Source organism: Coregonus clupeaformis, chromosome 23, assembly GCF_020615455.1.
Source record: "Coregonus clupeaformis isolate EN_2021a chromosome 23, ASM2061545v1, whole genome shotgun sequence".
Lineage (NCBI taxonomy): Eukaryota > Metazoa > Chordata > Actinopteri > Salmoniformes > Salmonidae > Coregonus > Coregonus clupeaformis.
In genome coordinates, this window is record NC_059214.1 from 31,368,422 (window position 1) to 31,389,258 (window position 20,837).

General features: G+C 43.2%; 2 protein-coding genes across 2 annotated transcripts; both read right to left on the bottom strand.

Moving 5' to 3' along the window:
* Nucleotides 1-5,137: 5,137 nt before the first annotated feature.
* LOC123481693 (NAD(P)H dehydrogenase [quinone] 1-like) lies at nt 5,138-7,058 on the bottom strand. Its single transcript, XM_045206427.1, has 6 exons — nt 6,952-7,058; nt 6,632-6,796; nt 6,340-6,470; nt 6,068-6,181; nt 5,746-5,847; nt 5,138-5,517 (listed from the first exon to the last, which is right to left on the bottom strand). Exons 1-6 carry the CDS (start codon nt 6,965-6,967, stop codon nt 5,218-5,220), a joined length of 828 nt encoding a protein of 275 aa, XP_045062362.1. The 5' UTR covers nt 6,968-7,058; the 3' UTR covers nt 5,138-5,217.
* Nucleotides 7,059-18,270: 11,212 nt separating this feature from the next.
* Nucleotides 18,271-20,164, bottom strand: LOC123481694 (NAD(P)H dehydrogenase [quinone] 1-like). Its single transcript, XM_045206428.1, has 6 exons — nt 20,088-20,164; nt 19,775-19,939; nt 19,485-19,615; nt 19,214-19,327; nt 18,879-18,980; nt 18,271-18,650 (listed from the first exon to the last, which is right to left on the bottom strand). Exons 1-6 carry the CDS (start codon nt 20,089-20,091, stop codon nt 18,351-18,353), a joined length of 816 nt encoding a protein of 271 aa, XP_045062363.1. The 5' UTR covers nt 20,092-20,164; the 3' UTR covers nt 18,271-18,350.
* Nucleotides 20,165-20,837: the final 673 nt, after the last annotated feature.

The window sequence follows — 20,837 nt, forward strand, 5'->3', positions numbered from 1 at the left end:
GGTCGAAGGTGAGATGGGTATCCCTGCAGGCCAACTCACGTTGAACGTCCTCCCGTAGGCTACATCGAAAATGGTCGATGAGGGCCCGTTCATTCCACCCTGCGTCCGCCGCTAGAGTCCGGAACTCTAGAGCAAACGCCTGTGCGCTCCTCCTCCCCTGTCTCAGGTGGACTAGACGCTCCCCGCCGCTTTGCCCTCAGGTGGATGGTCGAACACGGCCTTGAAGCGGCGGGAGAACTCGGCGTAGGAGATGGTGTTGGCGTCCATCTTCCTCCACTCGGCGTTAGCCCACTCCAACGCCTTGCCCGTGAGACAGGAGATGAGGGCGGAAACGCTCTCGTGTCCCGAGGGCACCGGGTGTACAGTGGCCAGGTAGAGCTCCACCTGCAGGAGGAACCCCTGACACCCGGCAGCTGTTCCGTCATACGCCCTCGGGAGCGAGAGCCGAATCCCCCTGGGTTCCGGACCTGGGACTGGTGGACCGGCCGATGGGGTTGGTGTTGATGACGTCCTGTAGAGCGGTCCCCAGTTGTCGTATCTGGTCATCTTGGCCGCGAACATGCTCCTCGAGCGACTCAGGCGTAACTGCAGATCCTGCTGATTCCATTTTGGTGTGTGATTCTGTCAAGGGGTGCTGAAGGTGGGTGTGGTGCATGAATCAAGCGCAGGACGCAGAAGCTCAGTCCAAAAGACTTTAGTGCAATATTCACGTAGAAAATAAGCAAAATAAGCCCGAAGGCGAAATAACGGCGCACACAGGCGTCAAACAAACGGCGCACTAACATGTGCGAAAAACCTCTCCAAAACACTGGAGGGAAGTACGTAGCTCCAACACAAAACAGAAGAGCAATCACACACAAAGACAAACACACACAACGAGAACTAAATAGGACACTAACGAGGACTAACAAGACACAGGTGTACAACATCAAGACAAAACCAAATGAACATGAAACATAGATCGGTGGCAGCTAGTACTCCGGGGATGACGACCGCCGAAGCCTGCCCGAACCAGGAGGAGGAGCAGCCTCGGCCGAAACAATTCCCCAGGGCAGCTGTCTAGGCCCCTTACTTTTTTCAATCTTTACTAATGACATGCCACTGGCTTTGATGACTCAACACTATACACTTCAGCTACTACAGCAGGTGAAATCACTGCAACACTTAACAAAGAGCTGCAGTCAGTTTCAGAATGAGTGGCAAGAAATAAGTTAGTCCTAAATATTTCAAAAATAAAAGCATTGTAATTGGGACAAATCATTCACTAAACCCTAAACCTCAACTAAATCTTATAATGAATAATGTGGAAATTAAGAAAGTTGAGGCGACTAAACTGCTTGGAGTATCCCTAGATTGTAAACTGTCATAGTCAAAACATGTTTATGCAACAGTAGCTAAGATTGGGAGAAGTCTGTCCATAATAAAGCGCTGCTCTGCCTTCTTAACAACACTATCAACAAGGCAAGTCCTACAGGCCCTAGTTTTGTCGCCCCTGGACTACTGTCCAGTTGTGTGGTCAGGTGCCAAAAACAGGGAGTTAGGAAAATAATCTGTAAAAGTCTGTGAGGGTTTTAGGTGCCAAGACAAATTTCTTCAGCCTCCTTAAGTTGAAGAGGCTCTGTTACGCCTTCTTCACCACACTGTCTGTGTGAGTGGACCATTTCAGTTTGTCAGTGATGTGTACGGCAAGGAATTTGAAGCTTTCCACCTTCTCCATTGCGGTTCCGTCGATGTGGATAGGGGGGTGCACCCTCTGCTGTTTCCTGAAGTCCACGAGTGAGAGGGTGAGAGGTTATTTTCCTGGCACCACAATCCCAGAGCCATCACCTCCTCCCTGTAGGCGGTCTCGTCATTGTTGGTAATCAAGCCAACTACTGTTGTGTCGTCTGCAAACTTGATGAATGAGTTGGAGGCGTGCTTGGCCACGCAGTCATGGGTGAACAGGGAGTACAGGAGGGGGCTGAGCACGCACCCTTGTGGGGCCCCAGTTTTGAGGATCAGTGAGGTGGAGATGCTGTTTCCTACCTTCACCAACTGGGGGCGGCCCGTCAGGAAACCAGGACCCAGTTGCACAGGGCGGGGTTCAGACCCAGGGCCTCGAGCTTAATGATGAGCTTGGAGGGTACTAAGTTGTTGAATGCTGAGCTATAGTCAATGAACAGCATTCTTACATAGGTATTCCTCTTGTCCAGATGGGATAGGGCAGCGTGCAGTGTGATGGCGATTACATCGTCTGTGGATCTATTGGGGCGGTAAGCAAATTGAAGTGGGTCTAGGGTGACAGGTAAGGTAGAGGTGATATAATCCTTGACTAGTCTCTCAAAGCACTTCATGATGACAGAGGTGAGTGCTACGGGGCGATATTAATTCAATAAATCGGTATAAAAAAGAAGCCATCCACCTTTGATGGGCTATCAGCAGGACAATAGACTCTTGCTGAGTAAATTTTTATGTACTTGAAATGTATTAAATAATATTTTAGCTATAATAATACTAATTATAATAATACATAAGAAGGATATCAAGGAGGGTAGGAGGAGTGCATGCTGTGTGCTTGTTACAGTATTTGTCTCAAACATGTTCTGTTAGATTACAATATTTTTCTGACCGTTTGGAACAGTTTAAACAACACCACAAGTACAATAACAATTTACAAACAAATATAATCAATCCCATATAGTCTAAAAAGGCATTAAAGTGTTTAATACAGCCACGATTAAAAACAGTTGCATGCATTTGTGAATGGAATTGCTTTAGCTGACATGTTGTGGTTTATTTATTGTTAAATTATTCAAGGATCCCTATGTTATTTTGTTTTGTAACTAAAATCCTTGACTGTATTTAAAGGCATGAATTACTTGTATACTGTGTAATGTGATGAACGAATTAAGGAATGATTGATTGATATATATTGAAGTAGACCTTTAGGCCAATAACACTAAATGAGGACCCACTGTAAGTACATGGGGGCTGCCATCTTTATGCACCTTCGCCATTACAACACAATTTACCTGGATGAGATGAAATACGTGCAGCATTGAGTGAATGTAAAGCAATTACATGAAATGGCGACTGACGAGCCTCTCTATGTTAAACAAATACCTAGCTAATGTTGGGGAAAGTGAAGTTAGCAAGCGCCTGCGAGAGGGAAGCTACCGACACAGACAAACTGTTAACAGCTAGCTAACCTCTATTATTGATATTTCTTCTGGTAACGAATAATTGTTTCTACATAACCAGGAAAATCCAGTGAACTTTATATCAGTATTTAGCAGCTACGTATTATCTATTAACAGGTTATTACTGCGTTCTTACCTAGTGGTTGGCGTCTTTCTGTAAGTATCCGTACACTGCCTTATTGACTACCGGTGGAGCTAGCTGGTAAAGCAAGCTCTTGGCTAAACCCAGTCAGGAGAAGAGCGAAAACGTTTTCTCCCAGAGAAAAGCATTTAATGCAGTTATTCGCTGTTCCTTCAATTAAGTTGTGACCTCCAGTTCTGATATAACTGCTGCTATAGCAGCATCAACACCAACCTCAAGAGCAGCCATTGTTATGATTTTCGACTTCTTCACCCAGTACAGGTGCTCTTCATTGTCGTCATCAACTAAACCAGCCCCACAGATTATCAGAGGACACTAATTGGTCCGGCCATATGGTGGACGGAGGTGAGGGGCTTAAACGGTTTGAATCTGGTCGTGCCCAGACTGCATCCTTGCAGCGAAGAAATAATAACTGGTACCCTGTTTTTGGTCATAATTGTTTGACTGACTTGTAATTGTCACGTCGTGCCCAGACAGAGAAACTCATTTACTGCCCCGTCAAAACAAATAGGCAGTCTTTTGATTGTAAAAATTGTATGTAATATTATTCCAAGTAATTCAAACTGGAAATATATAGTTACTGCTCTTAAGTGTCATATCCATTTAATTCAGTGGTTCGTCTCAATGTAAGGGATCTAATGTAATTTCTGTTAAGTTTGTGTTCTAACTTTTCACTACTTTGAGTTGCTATTGCCTTCTATTGGATATTTTCAACCAGTGCCTTTAAAAACTGTTGGTTTGCGTGATTAACACCAGTCATTTAGGCTTCAAACACTGTGCCAGAAAGGTTCTGAATGGATGTGCTTGTTTTACCTCCCTGAGATATCCAGAGCAGCCGATCCTGGCACGAGTACCCACTTCCTCCCATTGATTGTGGAGAATAGCCTTCCCGTCAGCGTGTGGGAGATGAGAACCATGGAGAACAATAGCAGAGCAGGATGGGACAGGACTGGTGATCTCCCTCCAGACAAACATACCCTGGCCCAAACCCTGCAACTATGACAATCATGGCTGCGTCAGAGACTATACATGCTCAAATATACCCACCCTTGACACAGGTTACATGCCACAAACCTCAATTACCCATTCAGGGAAAACTCCTGGCCCTATGGCAAACACTCGCACAAACACTGCAGAAAGCTTGAGCGCTCCGTTGGTTGTGCTTCCTGTGTGTAGGAACAGCAGACCCAGATTAACCCAAGGGCTCGGACCATGTTCCCAGTGTGCCTCCGCTGTGGCATTAAGTGCTTCCCGCCAAAACAAGGGTGTTCCCTAGACGCCGAACCGATCCCAGATGTACATTTTCACTAAATAGTTGCAGAAATCCTAATCTGGAGTTGCAAGCTGTGTATTCATAAAACAATGCAATTTCTTAGGCAAGGTCGCAGAGGGCTTTCTTTACATTCAGCGCTATGGTAAGCCTTCTCCTAAACGGATCCATTTCTTCCCGCTGTATGGAAGCTGAGGGCTTTGTGTGGCAGGGTACAGGCCCAGCCGTTGCCCCAAACCAAAGCGGCATTTGGGAGAGGGGTCCAAGGCTTCTCAAGCCACCCCATACCCAGCCCGTCAGTGAGAGAGCATACAGGTCACAGCATGTCTGCGTGGGGAGAGTATGGAACGGAGTGTTATGAAGCTGCTTTTGTAAAGTAGTGAGCCTCAACCCAGTGGTTACCATACAAGATTAGTGAACTAAACAAAATACTTGAATGCCATCAGAAAATGTGGAAGACTGCAGACGAGTTAATTAGTCAGTTGACCAACTATGACACCTAGGTTAAAACATTGAATAACAAGTGTGGTATTAAAGTGAACACCATTCAGTTTAAGGAAGCCAATCTTTATTTGTTATTTAGAGCATAAGCAGCATGTGTAGGGATGACAGTCCTCCAGTATCCTTCACACCCCAGCTTTGAGCTGGCTGTTGGGTGGGAGGGGCTTGCCCAGATGGATTCCGACAGACAGGCCAAACTCATTGGCTGAGTGCTTCTCCTGGACATCCTCTTTGAGCTGGAAGCCCCTCCCACCATCAAAGCTGTCAGAGGGTGTGAAAGTAAGCGGTACTTCTCCCAGAAGCCCTTGCAGCCGTGTGCGCCATGCCTCCAGCATGCTGTCCCGAGCATCAGCGGGGATGTGGGGTGGAGCCCAGAAGATCTGAGGAGCCAGAACCTGGAAACCACAGTAGTGCAGGATGCCGTTCTAAAGAGAGGGAATGAACTTATTCAATAACCATGCTAAAGTATATAAAACATGAATTGATTTGTCCAACTGAAGCAGTCCTCCAATCGTTAAAATTAGCACTTTCCAACCTGGAAGTCAAATGCTTATAATAAAAGCAGACATCCAGTGGAGATAACATATAGAAAGCAAAAGCACGTTGCAGTACAGCAGTCTACATGCTGGTAGTGTCAGCCAAGCCTAACATACCTGCAGTGGCCACAGGGTGACATTCATGTCTCCATTGATACCATTGGCACTGAACATAGACGCCTGGGATCCAGTGGTGAAGGACAGCATGGCTTTCTTGTCCTGGAGGGAAACATTGATATGAATGGACCACATAATGGGAGGAACCTTGAAGGAGCATGTAAACCAACCATTTGTGGTGTTATTAAAAGGCCCATTGCAGTAAATGTCTCCTGTGTCATTGTACAACAGCTGATGTAACAGTAAGAGCAAAATCTGAGTCATTTCTTGATCATTGCTGGTTGAAAAAATAATCTACGTAGGCCCTACATGCATCCCCTACCTTGAAGATGCCCTGGCTGTACCTCTTTTCTGAGGTGTAGGCAAATCCCAGTGTGAGCACCCGGTCCATCCAGCCCTTCATGATGGCAGGAACAGTGAACCAGTACATAGGAAACTGAGAGATGAGACACTAGTCAAAAACCAGTACCTGGAATGGGTGCATTTCAGCCACCATCCAAAAAGCACTAAAGGCTCTACACTTAAAATTAGGTTAGGAAAATTGGCTTCATCAACTTTGAGCCTAAGACACTTCACAGTACTGCAGGAGATCACCTGGAATATGACAAGCTCCGCTTCAGAGAGTTTGCGGTGTTCCTCAGTGATATCAGCAGAGAGTCGGCCCTCCTTCCATGCCAGCATGGTCTCCTCCCCATACTGGAAGTGCTCAGCATCCTTCACCTCCCCTGATAAATCATAACAGACTGAGACTAAGAAAGTTGAGGTAGAAAAGAAAAAGCTCTTGCCAACAGAAAATTGTGGTGACCTTAAGCATTTAATAGGCACTCAAGCTTACACACTTATCATTCACTACTGTAATTAAGTAACGCATGGTTTAGACTGTTACCAGTGATGTCATCAACAGTAGCAGAGGCTTTAAACTTCATGGCGTATAGGTCAGACACCTCCACCTTACAGCCCTGAGCAGTCAGAGCTGTCACAGCTGCATCTTTAGCTGCAGCGTTAAATGACCCAGTACTCTGGTGGGCGTACACAATCAGAACCTTCTCGGCTGCAACCAGATCAGATAAGCCACATCAAAGTATTGAAGATAATGCTTTTCTTACTCAATGAAATAAACTCATTTCTTCTAGCATAAAGACAAAGTGAAAATGGCATCTAATCTGGAACACACAAAAGCGCTTAGGACTCTTACAAATAACTCACCCATTTTGTGTGGCATGGTCTTCCGCTTGTGATGAGCTAAGGGTCAAGGTGACTTGGAGGGAAACTAGCTGAGACTGATAGGGCTGAGACTGCTGCTCTTGTAATGCTCTCTGGACCAAACACACCCTCTCACACAGCTGCCTGTCAATCAGCAATCACGCTAATTGTCTGTCAGTCAATCAATCAAGAAGTCTGTCATATCTCTCTCTCCCCAGGAGAATCTCAATTGATTTTGTTCGACTCCTCAGGTCCTCGTGGACTCCCAAACTATATGTGTTGAGTGTTGAAAAGAAATTGAGCTGATTATAGATCAGAGTGTGTTTACATGTGTTGTGGGTGTGTTCGCTATAGGTGCAGATAGGGTTGCAAAGGGAGGGTACATTTTTGGTAACATCCAAAGGTGAAGTTTGGTAACTTTCAAGGATTTTATATAATTTATAACATGACATCTAGTGGCATTTTTCCACCCAGATTATTACAGGTGTCTGTAATTATCTCTGGCCCTCTGTGTGGCCTTATCACATGTAAAATATATAAAATAATACAATACGATGATTTTAAAATAGAAAATATAATGACAAAGCTGTAAAAGATTATCCTAAATATAACCTATCAACTTAGTGAATACCATTGGTGTTTAATATGAGGGTTTCAGCCAGGGGCGGAATTGCCCTATTCCTGGTTGGCCAGTCTGATTGGACCTGTGTTTGCCAGTCTGATCGGACCTGTATATAGCCTTGGTCCATGGCGTTAGAACACTGCATGCACACATACCAACTGAGAAGCAAAAACACCATCTGAGACATTCACAGACCGGGCGCCCTCAGCGCTCACTGTCTGCAGCTGGATGCTTCTAAAAAATACAGGAAAAAGACCAAACAAAACAATGGTGCATAAAGATGGAGGAATTCAGATATGATGTCTATGTTTGAGCACTATCCAAATACTTTTAAAAATACGCCACGTGACATGGTTCAATGTGCTACTTTTCTTTTTTTTTCAAATTGCAGCTGACTTTGAGCTAAAATTGGGATCATCTGCACTGAGTGTACAAAACATTAGGAACACCTGCTCTTTCCATGACAGACTGACCAGGTGAATCCAGGTGAAAGCTATGACCCCTTGCTGCTGTCACCTGTTAAATGCACTTCAATCAGTGTACATGAAGGGGAGGAGACCGATTAAAGAAGGATTTATTTTGTTTTAAGACAATTGTCTTCAGGCAATTGAGGCATGGATTGTGTATGTGTAACATTCAGAATGTGAATGTGAAGATAAAATATTTATGTCTCGTTGAACGGGGTATGGTAGAAGATGCCAGGTGCACTGCTTTGAGTGTGTCAAGAACTGCAACATGCTGGGTTTTTCTCACTGTAATCAAGTTTCCCGTGTTAATCAAGAATGGTCCACCATCCTAAACGAAAGCCTCATGTGAAGCAGACAATGCAGAGTCGTTCTTTGCTGAAGAAAGAAATTGAATGAAAGAGAGTACAGCGAGGAAAAAATGACAGGCAAGTAATCTGTATGCACATGGGCCCAATTCAGACCTGACTTAACCTCTACGGGATCGGTGTCCCGTATACGGGACGGTTGAGCTACCGTGCGCTAATGTGATTAGCATGACTGTTGTAAGTCACAGCAAACTTTCCAGGACATAGACATGTCTTATGTGACCAGAATGCTTAAATTCTTGTTAATTTTACTGCACTGTTCAATTTACAGTAGCTATTACAGTGAAAGAATACCATGCTATTGTTTGAGGAAAGTGCAAAACAACAACAAAATGTATCATGCAACTGGTTTGATATATTCACCTCTGAAGGTAAATAATGTACTTACATATCTTGCTCTGATTTGTCATCCTAAGGGTCCCAGAGATAAAATGTAGCATAGTTTTGCTTGATGAAATCAATTTTTATATTCAAATGTAGGAACTGGGTTCTACAGTTTGAACACCTGCCGTCTCTGGCTCCACACCGACCCCGCCCGGCCATCTAGAAAGTTACTGTATAAGCTAATGATCCATCATGTATGACATTCCTGGGAGTGTGTAAACTTACATTTTGTATTACCATATCATTTTTGTATGTTCTCTATAGTTATGTTCTTGAAAATGTATCAATTGACCAGACTTGATACAAAATAGTCCAGTATTAAAATGCTTCACTGGATCAATCTGAAACTTTTCACACACACTGCTTCCATCTAGTGGCCAAAATCTAATTTGAGCCTAAACTGCAATATTATATTGTGGCCTTTCTCTTGCATTTCAACTTCAAAGTGTTTCCTTTCAAATGGTATCAAGAATATGCATATCCTTGCTTCAGATCCTGAGCTACAGGCAGTTAAATTTGGGTATGTCATTTTAGGCGAAAATGGAAAAAAAGGGTCTGATCGTTAAGAGGTTAAGCTTGCATAAATTGAACGCAATTCCCTTTTTATGCGCTTTTCTCTCAATACATATTCTGACCTTGAACTTAAGCATGAGAATAGAATGCTAGTCATACACTTTTCGTTTTAGGTGGAGCTCAAATAAATGAAGGTGTTTTGGAGGTGTGTCTACAGAAACACCGTATTTTGGACTTGACTTAATGCCACCATGTTTATGCGTAAAGTAACCATGAATAAGGTCGCGGGAACCTGACGGTTACAAGTGGAAAAACCATATTATGTATTCTCCATGCATTGTAATTTATAAATTGATAATAGATCGGTAAATTAGTAATCCGTTTAGAGAAGGAGATTGTAAAGACACAGATGATTTTTCCTTATGATCCTTGGAGACGAATGTCAAACCAGCCAAATGGAAGCAAACTGAAAATCATACCAACATGACATGTATTGCAGACACTTTTCCACAGTGAAATAAGATTATTTTGTATATATAATGTATGTGGACACCCCTTCAAATTAGTGGATTCGGCTATTTCAGCCACACACGTTGCTGACAGGTGTATAAAATCGTAGGAACTGGGTTCTACAGTTTGAACCCCTGCTTCTACAGTTTGAACCCCTGCTGTCTCTGGCTCCACACCCACCCCGCCCTATGACGGTGCCACGTTGAAAGTCACTGAAGAGCTCAGTGACTTTCAACGTGGCACCGTCATAGGATGCCACCGTTCCAACAAGTCAGTTTGTCAAATTTCTACCCTGCTAGAGCTGCCCCGGTCAACTGTAAGTGCTGTTATTGTGAAGTGGAAACGTCTAGGTGTGAAGAGGAAACCTCTAGGAGCAACAACGGCTCAGCCGGGAAGTGGTAGTTCACTCTAGTGGAAAGCCTTCCCAGAAGAGTGGAGGCTGTTATAGCAGCAAAGGGGGGAAACAACTCCATATCAATGCCCATGATTTTGGAATGAAATGTTTGACAAGCAGGTGTCCACATACTTTTGGTCATGTAGTGTATATAAATAGCTGTGCCGTTATTCAGAATTTTAATTGTGTGCCCTCCTAATTTGCATGGATGAAATTTGGAGACCTGAACTATAGGCTTCTGTAGGGCTGAACATGCCAAGTTGATGTATGCGCTTTAGAAAGTATTTTTTATTTTTTTTATTTAACCTTTATTTAACCAGGTAAGCCAGTTGAGAACAAGTTCTCATTTACAACTGCGACCTGGCCAAGATAAAGCAAAGCAGTGCGATAAAAACAACAACAACACAAAGTTACATATGGAATAAACAAAAACAAAATGTACAGTCAATAACACAATAGAAAATCTATATACAGTGTGTTTAAATGTAGTAAGTTATGGAGGTAAGGCAATAAATAGGCCATAGTGCAAAATAATTACAATTTAGTATTAACACGAGTGATAGATGTGCAGAAGATGATGTGCAAATAGAGATACTGGGGTGAAAATGAGCAAAATAAATAACAATGTAAATAACAATATGGGGATGAGGAAGTTGGGTGGGCTAATTACAGATGGGCTGTGTACAGGTGCAGTGATCGGTAAGCTGCTCTGACAACTGATGCTTAAAGTTAGTGAGGGAGATAAGTGTCTCCAGCTTCAGAGATTTTTGCAGTTCGTTCCAGTCATTTGCAGCAGATAACTGGAAGGAATGGCGGCCAAAGGAGGTGTTGGTTCTGGGAAATGACCAGTGAGATATACCTGCTGGAGCGCATCCTACGGGTGGGTGTTGCTATGGTGACCAATGATCTAAGATAAGGCGGGGATTTGCCTAGAAGTGATTTATAGATGACCTGAAGCCAGTGGGTTTGGCGACGAGAGTGAGGGTAGTGAGGGTAGTGAGGGCCAGCCAACGAGAGCGTACAGGTCACAATGGTGGGTAGTATATGGGGCTTTGGTGACAAAACGGATGGCAATGTGATAGACTACATCCAATTTGCTGAGTAGAGTGTTGGAAGCTATTTTGTAAATGACATCGCCGAAGTCAAGGATCTGTAGGATAGTCCGTTTTACGAGGGCATGTTTAGCAGCATGAGTGAAGGAGGCTTTGTTGCGAAATAGGAAGCCGATTCTAGATTTAACTTTGGATAGGAGATGCTTAATGTGAGTCTGGAAGGAGAGTTTACGGTCTAACCAGACACCTAGGTATTTGTAGTTGTGCAAGCAGCGTTCGATTGAAGAGCATGCATTTAGTTTTACTAGCGTTTAAGAGCAGTTGGAGGCCACGGAAGGAGTCTTGTATGGCATTGAAGCTCATTTGGAGGTTTGTTAACACAGTGTCCAATGAAGGGCCAGATGTATACAAAATGGTGTCGTCTGCGTAGAGGTGGATCTGAGAGTCACCAGCAGCAAGAGCAACATCATTGATATACACAGAATAGAGTCGGCCCGAAAATTGAACCCTGTGGCACCCCCATAGAGACTGCCAGAGGTCCAGACAACAGGCCCTCAGATTTGACACATTGAACTCCATCTGAGAAGTAGTTGGTGAACCAGGCGAAGCAGTCATTTGAGAAACCAAGGCTATTTAGTCTGCCAATAAGAATGCAGTGATTGACAGAGTCAAAAGCCTTGGCCAGGTGGATGAAGACGGCTGCACAGTACTGTCTTTTATCGATTTGCAGTTATTATATCGTTTAGGACCTTGAGCGTGGCTGAAGTGCACCCATGACCAGCTCGGAAACCATATTGCATAGCGGTGAAGGTACGGTGATTATATGCCCAAGCTTTTAATCCATTTTATTTTACAATTCGTATCATGTTAAATATTATCCACTATCAGGAGCCACCCTCAGTAATACCCACATATATGTATACAGTGCTATGAAAAAGTATTTGCCCCCTTTCTAATTTTCTCTACTTTTGCATATTTGTGATACTGAATGTTATCAGATCTTCAACCAAAACTTAATATTAGATAAAGGGAACATAAGTGAACAAATAACACAACAATTACATATTAATTTCATTTATTTAATAAACAAAGTTATGCAACACCCAATTCCCCTGTGTGAAAAAGTAATTGCCCCCTTACACTCAATAACTGGTTGTGCCACCTTTAGCTGCAATGACTCCAACCAAATGCTTCCTGTAGTTGTTGATCAGTCTCTCATGTCGCTGTGGACCAAATTATGAAAGACAAGCAATGTACTTTTGAATTCTGTGAAGTGAGTGTGGAAGAGGTGAAAAAATGGTTGTCTATCAGCAATGACAAGCCACCTGGGTTTGACAACTTGGGTGGAAAATTACAGATGATAATAGCAGATGATATTACCACTCCTATTTGTCATATGTTCAATCTTACAAGAAAGTGTGTGCACTCAGGCCTGAGGCCTGGAAGCAAAAGTCATTCCACTACCCAAGAATAGCAAAGCCCCTTTACTGGCTCAAATAGCCAACCAATCGGCCTGTTACTAACCCGAATTAAACTTTTGGAAAAATTGTGTTTGACCAGATACAATGCTATTTTACTGTAAACAAATTGACAACAGACTTTCAGCACGCTTATAGGGAAGGGAATTCAACATGCACGGCACTTACACAAATGACTGATGATTGGCTGAGTGAAATTGATGATTTTGATGATAAAAAAAGATTTTTGCTAGACTTTTGCTAGACTTCAGTGCTGCTTTTGACATTATTGATCATAGTCTGCTGATGGAAAAACGTACACTACTGGTCAAAGGTTTTAGAACACCTACTCATTCAAGGTTTTTCTTTATTTTTACTATTTTCCACATTGTAGAATAATAGTGAAGACATCAAAACTATGAAATAACACATATGGAATCATGCAGTAACCCAAAAAGTGTTAAACAAATCAAAATATATTTTATATTTGAGATTCTTCAAATAGCCACCATTTGCCTTGATGACAGCTTTACACACTCTTGGCATTCTCTCAACCAGCTTCATGAGGTAGTCACGTGGAATGGATTTCAATTAACAGGTGCCTTCTTAAAAGTAAATTTTTTGAATTTCTTCCTTCTTAATGCGTTTGAGCCAATCACTTGTGTTGTGACAAAGTAGGGTTGGTATACAGAAGATAGCCCTATTTGGTAAAATAACAAGTACATATTATGGCAAGAACAGCTCAAATAAGCAAAGAAAAATGACTTCACTATTATTCTACAATGTGGAAAATAGTAAAAGTAAAGAATTGAATGAGTAGGTGTTCAAAAATGTTTGACCGGTAGTGTGTGTTATGGCTTAACACCCCCTGCTATTTTGTGGATAAAGAGTTACCTGTCTAACAGAACACAGAGAGTGTTCTTTAATGGAAGCCTCTCCAACATAATCCAGGTAGAGTCTGGCATTCCCCAGGGCAGATGTCTAGGCCCCTTACTTTTTTCAATCATTACTAATGACATTACTAATTTGATGACTCAATACTATACATGTCAGCTACTACAGTGAGTGAAATCACTGCAACACTTAACAAAGAGCTGCAGTCAGTTTCGGAATGAGTGGCAAGAAATAAGTTAGTCCTAAATATTTCAAAAAATTAAAGCATTGTAATTGGGACAAATCATTCACTAAACCCTAAACCTCAACTAAATATTGTAATGAATAATGTGGAAATTAAGAAAGTTGAGGCGACTAAACTTATTGGAGTATCCCTAGATTGTAAACTGTCATAGTCAAAACATGTTTATGCAACAGTAGCTAAGATTGGGAGAAGTCTGTCCACAATAAAGCACTGCTCTGCCTTCTTAACAACACTATCAACAAGGCAAGTCCTACAGGCCCTAGTTTTGTCGCACCTGGACTACTGTCCAGTTGTGTGGTCAGGTGCCAAAAACAGGGATTTAGGAAAATAATCTGTAAAAGTTTGTGAGGGTTTTAGGTGCCAAGACACATTTCTTCAGCCTCTGTTGAGCCTTCTTCACCACACTGTCTGTGTGGGTGGACCATTTCAGTTTGTCAGTGATGTGTACGCCAAGGAACTTGAAGCTTTCCACCTTCTCCACTGCGGTTCCGTCGATGTGGATAGGGGGGTGCACCCTCTGCTGTTTCCTGAAGTCCACGATTGAGAGGGTGAGAGGTTATTTTCCTGGCACCACAATCCCAGAGCCATCACCTCCTCCCTGTAGGCGGTCTCGTCATTGTTGGTAATCAAGCCAACTACTGTTGTGTTGTCTGCAAACTTGATGAATGAGTTGGAGGCGTGCTTGGCCACGCAGTCATGGGTGAACAGGGAGTACAGGAGGGGGCTGAGCACGCACCCTTGTGGGGCCCCAGTTTTGAGGATCAGTGAAGTGGAGATGCTGATTCCAACCTTCACCACCTCGGGGCGGCCCGTCAGGAAGTCCAGGACCCAGTTGCACAGGGCGGGGTTCAGACCCAGGGCCTCGAGCTTAATGATGAGCTTGGAGGGTACTAAGGTGTTGAATGCTGAGCTATAGTCAATGAACAGCATTCTTACATAGGTATTCCTCTTGTCCAGATGGGATAGGGCAGCGTGCAGTGTGATGGCGATTACATCGTCTGTGGATCTATTGGGGCGGTAAGCAAATTGAAGTGGGTCTAGGGTGACAGGTAAGGTAGAGGTGATATAATCCTTGACTAGTCTCTCAAAGCACTTCATGATGACAGAGGTGAGTGCTACGGGGCGATATTCATTCAATAAATTGTTATAAAAAAGAAGCCATCCACCTTTGATGGGCTATCAGCAGGACAATAGACTCTTGCCAAGTTAATTTTTATGAACTTGAAATGTATTAAAGAATGTTTTAGCTATAATAATACTAATTGTAATAATACATAAGAAGGATATCAAGGAGGGTAGGAGGAGTGCATGCTGTGTGCTTGTTACAGTATTTGTCTCAAACATGTTCTGTTAGATTACAATATTTTTCTGACCGTTTGGAACAGTTTAAACAACACCACAAGTACAATAACAATTTACAAACAAATATAATCAATTCCATATAGTCTAAAAAGGTATTAAAGTGTTTAATACAGCCACGATTAAAAACAGTTGCATGCATTTGTGAATGGAATTGCTTTAGCTGACATGTTGTGGTTTATTTATTGTTAAATTATTTAAGGATCCATATGTTATTTTGTTTTGTAACTAAAATGCTTGACTGTATTTAAAGGCATGAATGACATGTATACTGTCACGGATTCTGCCGAGGCTGCTCCTCCTCCTTGCTCGGGCAGGCTTCGGCGTTCGTCGTCCCCGGAGTACTCGCTGCTGCCGTTCGATGTTATCGGTGTCTGTCTAGTTTTGTTTGTATTGTTTACACCTGTTCCACATTATGTTTGATTGTTGCCCTATAATTATCCCTTCACGTATGTCGTTTGTGAGCGGGTTATTGCCTCCCTGCGTGGAGTTATTCTGTGTTCATCTTTTCAGTATCGGATTAAAGTATCGCTTTCCGAGAGTCCGTGTCCTGCGCCTGACTTCTTCAACCGCATCTCACTGACAGACGTGACATATACTGTGTAATGAGATGAACGAATTAAGGAATGATTGATTGATATATATTGAAGTAGACCTTTAGGCCAATAACACTAAATGAGGACCCACTGTAAGTACATGGGGGCTGCCATCTTTATGCACCTTCGCCATTACAACACTTGTGGACCAATTTACCTGGATGAGATTAAATACGTGCAGCATTGAGTGAATGTAAAGCAATTACATGAAATGACGACTGGCGAGCCTCTCTATGTTACACAAATACCTAGCGAACGTGGGGGAAAGTGAAGTTAGCAAGCGCATGCGAGAGGGAAGCTACCGACACACACACATTTTACATTTACATTTTAGTCATTTAGCAGACGCTCTTATCCAGAGCGACTTACATGAGCAATTAGGGTTAAGTGCCTTGCTTAAGGGCACATCGACAGATTTTTCACCTAGTCAGCTCGGGGATTAGAACCAGCGACCTTTCGGTTACTAGCACAACGCTCTTACCCACTAAGCTACACACCCTTTTAACAGCTAGCTAACCTCTATTATTGATAGTTCTTCTGGTAACGAATAATTGTTTCTACATAACCAGGAAAATCCATTGAACTTTATATCAGTATTTAGCAGCTACGTATTATCTATTAACAGGTTATTACTGCGTTCTTACCTAGTGGTTGGCGTCTTACTGTTAGTATCTGTACACTGCCTTATTGACTACCGGTGGAGCTAGCTGGTAAAGCAAGCTCTTGGCTAAACCCAGTCAGGAGAAGAGCGAAAACGTTTTCTCCCAGAGAAAAGCATTTCATGCAGTTATTCGCTGTTCCTTCAATTAAGTTGTGACCTCCAGTTCTGATATAACTGCTGCTATAGCAGCATCAACACCAACCTCAAGAGCAGCCATTGTTATGATTTTCGACTTCTTCACCCAGTACAGGTGCTCTTCATTGTCGTCATCAACTAAACCAGCCCCACAGATTATCAGAGGACACTGATTGGTCCGGCCATATGGTGGATGGAAGGAAGGGGCTCAAACGGTTTGAATCTGGTCGTGGCCAGACTGCATCCTTGCAACGAAAAAAGAATAACTGATATCCTGTTTTTGGTCATAATTGTTTATGACTGACTTCTCGTTAAGGTCACGTCGTGCCCAGACAGAGAAACTAATTTACTGCCCCGTCAAAACAAATAGGCAGTCTTTTGATTGTAAAAATTCTATGTAATATTATTCCAAGTCCATCAAACTGGAAATATATAGTTACTGCTCTTAAGTGTCATATCCATTTAATTCAGTGTTTTGTCTCATTGTAAGGGGTCTAATGTAATGTCTGTTAAGTTTGTGTTCTTACTTTTCCCCTTATAACGACTTTGAGTTGCTATTGCCTTCTATTGGATATTTTCAACCAGTGCCTTTAAAAACTGTTGGTTTGCGTGATTAACACCAGTCATTTAGGCTTCAAACACTGTGCCAGAAAGGTTTTTCTGAATGGATGTGCTTGTTTTACCTCCCTGAGATATCCAGAGCAGCCGATCCTGGAACGAGTACCCACTTCCTCCCATTGATTGTAAGAGAATAGCCTTCCTGTCAGCGTATGTGAGATAAGAACCATAGCAGAGCAGGATGGGACAGGACTGGTGATCTCCCTCCAGACAAACATACCCTGGCCCAAACCCTGCAACTATTTCTGACAAGCATGGCTGCTTCAGAGCCTATACATGCTCAAATATACCCACCCTTGACACAGGTTACATGCCACAAACCTCAATTACCCATTCAGGGAAAACTCCTGGCCCTATGGCAAACACTCGCACAAACACTGCAATAAGCTTGAGCTCGCCCTTAGTTGTGCTTCCTGTGTCTTGGAACAGCAGTCCCAGATGAACCCAAGGGCTCGGACCATGTTCCCAGTGTGCTTCCGCTGTGGAATTAAGTGCTTCCCACCAAAACAAGGGAGCTCCCCTGACTCCAAACCGATCCTAGAGGTACATTTTCACTAAACAGTTGCAGAAATCCTAATCTGGAGTAACAAGCAGTGTATTCATAGCACAATGCAATAACTTAGCGCTGAATGTAAAGAAAGCCCTCTGCGACCTTGCCTATGGTAAGCCTTCTCCTAAACGGATCAATTTCTTCCCGCTATATGGAAGCTGAGGGCTTTGAGTGGCAGGGTACAGGCCCCGCCGGTTGACCCAAACCAAAGCGGCATGTGGGAGAGGGGTCAAGCCACCCCATACCCAGTCCGTCAGTGAGAGCATACAGGTCACAGCATATCTGCGTGGGGAGAGTATGGAACTGAGTGTTATGAAGCTGCTTTTGTAAAGTAGTGAGCCTCAACCCAGTGGCTACCATACAAGATTAGTGAACTAAACAAAATACTTGAATGCCATCAGAAAATGTGGAAGACTGCAGACGAGTTAATTAGTCAGTTGACCAACTATGAAAACTAGGTTAAAGCATTGAATAACAAGTGTGGTATTAAAGTGAACAACATTCAGTTTAAGGAAGCCAATCTTTATTTGTTATTTAGAGCATAAGCAGCATGTGTAGGGATGACAGTCCTCCAGTATCCTTCACACCCCAGCTTTGATCTGGCTGTTGGGTGGGAGGGGCTTGCCCAGGTGGATTCCGACAGACAGGCCAAACACATTGGCTGAGTGCTTCTCCTGGACATCCTCTTTGAGCTGGAAGCCCCTCCCACCATCAAAGCTGTCAGAGGGTGTGAAAGTAAGCGGTACTTCTCCCAGAAGCCCTTGCAGCCGTGTGCGCCATGCCTCCAGCATGCTTTCCCGAGCATCAGCGGGGATGTGGGGTGGAGCCCAGAAGATCTGAGGAGCCAGAACCTGGAAACCACAGTAGTGCAGGATGCCGTTCTAAAGAGAGGGAATGAACTTATTCAATAACCATGCTAAAGTATATAAAACATGAATTGATTTGTCCAACTGAAGCAGTCCTCCAATCGTTAAAATTAGCACTTTCCAACCTGGAAGTCAAATGCTTATAATAAAAGCAGACATCCAGTGGAGATAACATATAGAAAGCAAAAGCACGTTGCAGTACAGCAGTCTACATGCTGGTAGTGTCAGCCAAGCCTAACATACCTGCAGTGGCCACAGGGTGACATTCATGTCTCCATTGATACCATTGGCACTGAACATAGACTCCTGGGATCCAGTGGTGAAGGACAGCATGGCTTTCTTGTCCTGGAGGGAAACAAGGTGAGGAGACATTGATATGAATGGACCACATAATGGGAGGAACCTTGAAGGAGCATGTAAACCAACCATTTGTGGTGTTATTAAAAGGCCCATTGCAGTAAATGTCTCCTGTGTCATTGTACAACAGCTGATGTAACAGTAAGAGCAAAATCTGAGTCATTTCTTGATCATTGCTGGTTGAAAATGTAATCTACATAGGCCCTACATGCATCCCCTACCTTGAAGATGCCCTGGCTGTACCGCTTTTCTGAGGTGTAGGCAAATCCCAGTGTGAGCACCCGGTCCATCCAGCCCTTCATGATGGCAGGAACAGTGAACCAGTACATAGGAAACTGAGAGATGAGACACTAGTCAAAAACCAGTACCTGGAATGGGTGCATTTCAGCCACCATCCAAAAAGCACTAAAGGCTCTACACTTAAAATTAGGTTAGGAAAATTGGCTTCATAACTTTGAGCCTAAGACACTTCACAGTACTGCAGGAGATCACCTGGAATATGACAAGCTCCGCTTCAGAGAGTTTGCGGTGTTCCTCAGTGATATCAGTAGAGAGTCGGCCCTCCTTCCATGCCAGCATGGTCTCCTCTCCATACTGGAAGTGCTCAGCATCCTTCACCTCCCCTGATAAATCATAACAGACAGACTAAGCAAGTTGAGGTAGAAAAGAAAAAGCTCTTGCCAACAGAAAATTGTGGTGACCTTAAGCATTTAATAGGCACTCAAGCTTACACACTCATCATTCACTACTGTAATTAAGTAACGCATGGTTCAGACTGTTACCAGTGATGTCGTCAACAGTAGCAGAGGCTTTAAACTTCATGGCGTAGAGGTCAGACACCTCCACCTTACAGCCCTGAGCAGTCAGAGCTGTCACAGCTGCATCTTTAGCTGCAGCGTTAAATGACCCAGTACTCTGGTGGGCGTACACGATCAGAACCTTCTCGGCTGCAACCAGATCAGATAAGCCACATTAAAGTATTGAAGATAATGCTTTTCTTACTCAATGAAACAAACTTCTAGCATAAAGGCAAAATGAAAACGGCAACTAATCTGGAACACACAAAAGTGTTTAGGACTCTTACAAATCACTCACCCATTTTGTGTGGTATGGTCTGCTGCTTGTGCTCAGCTAAGGGTCAAGGTGACTTGGAGGGAAACTAGCTGAGACTGACTTAGGGCTGAGACTGCTGCTTTTGTAATGCTCTCTGGACCAAACACACCCTCTCACACAGCTGCCTGTCAATCAGCAATCAAGCTAGTAATCTGTCAGTCAATCAATCAGTCTGTCATTTATCCTGCCCTCTGGGAGAATATGTTGGTTTTGCTCGACTCCTCGTGGAATCCCAAAATATATGTTCAAAGTGGTAAAAAATACATTTAGACATTTTATAGAAAAAAAGATAAGGAGCATATGGTTTGTAATTGTTTTGTGTTTGGCAAAACTAGATTAATTAAAAACCTTTCAGATAGGGTATAGCAATCAAAACATCTGGCCTGCATGGTCCTCTGTAGGATTATTTGGAAAAGTAAGCAAGCACCAACATGTTTCATAAAGAAGCCCTCAGATACCCTCTGGTGGTTCGAACGAGCATTAATGGCAACAATGGTTGACAGTAATTTGTGACTCGTTTCAGGAAACTAGGCGTATGTCGCGCGTCACTACTTCACAGGAGAGCCATTTGAACGTAAACTTTTTTTTTTTACAGAAATGCCTTCTGGAATATGTCAACTTTCATGTGGCTTAATAGCAAACTTGTATGCCATCTGTAAATACGAATACAATTGTTAAATTACGAACCTAGATGGTTTAGCCACTGAAAAAGACAGCAACCTAGCCATGATT

What these genes read in the sequence shown, in the direction of transcription:
- LOC123481694 (XM_045206428.1), bottom strand. An exon ending in TACTGTTGACGACATCACTG is followed by an intron (nt 19,616 to 19,774) that starts GTAACAGTCTGA and finishes ATGATTTATCAG; the next exon opens with GGGAGGTGAAGGATGCTGAG. An exon ending in ACAGCCAGGGCATCTTCAAG is followed by an intron (nt 18,981 to 19,213) that starts GTAGGGGATGCA and finishes GTTTCCCTCCAG; the next exon opens with GACAAGAAAGCCATGCTGTC.
- LOC123481693 (XM_045206427.1), bottom strand. An exon ending in TACTGTTGATGACATCACTG is followed by an intron (nt 6,471 to 6,631) that starts GTAACAGTCTAA and finishes ATGATTTATCAG; the next exon opens with GGGAGGTGAAGGATGCTGAG. An exon ending in TCACCCTGTGGCCACTGCAG is followed by an intron (nt 5,518 to 5,745) that starts GTATGTTAGGCT and finishes CCCTCTCTTTAG; the next exon opens with AACGGCATCCTGCACTACTG.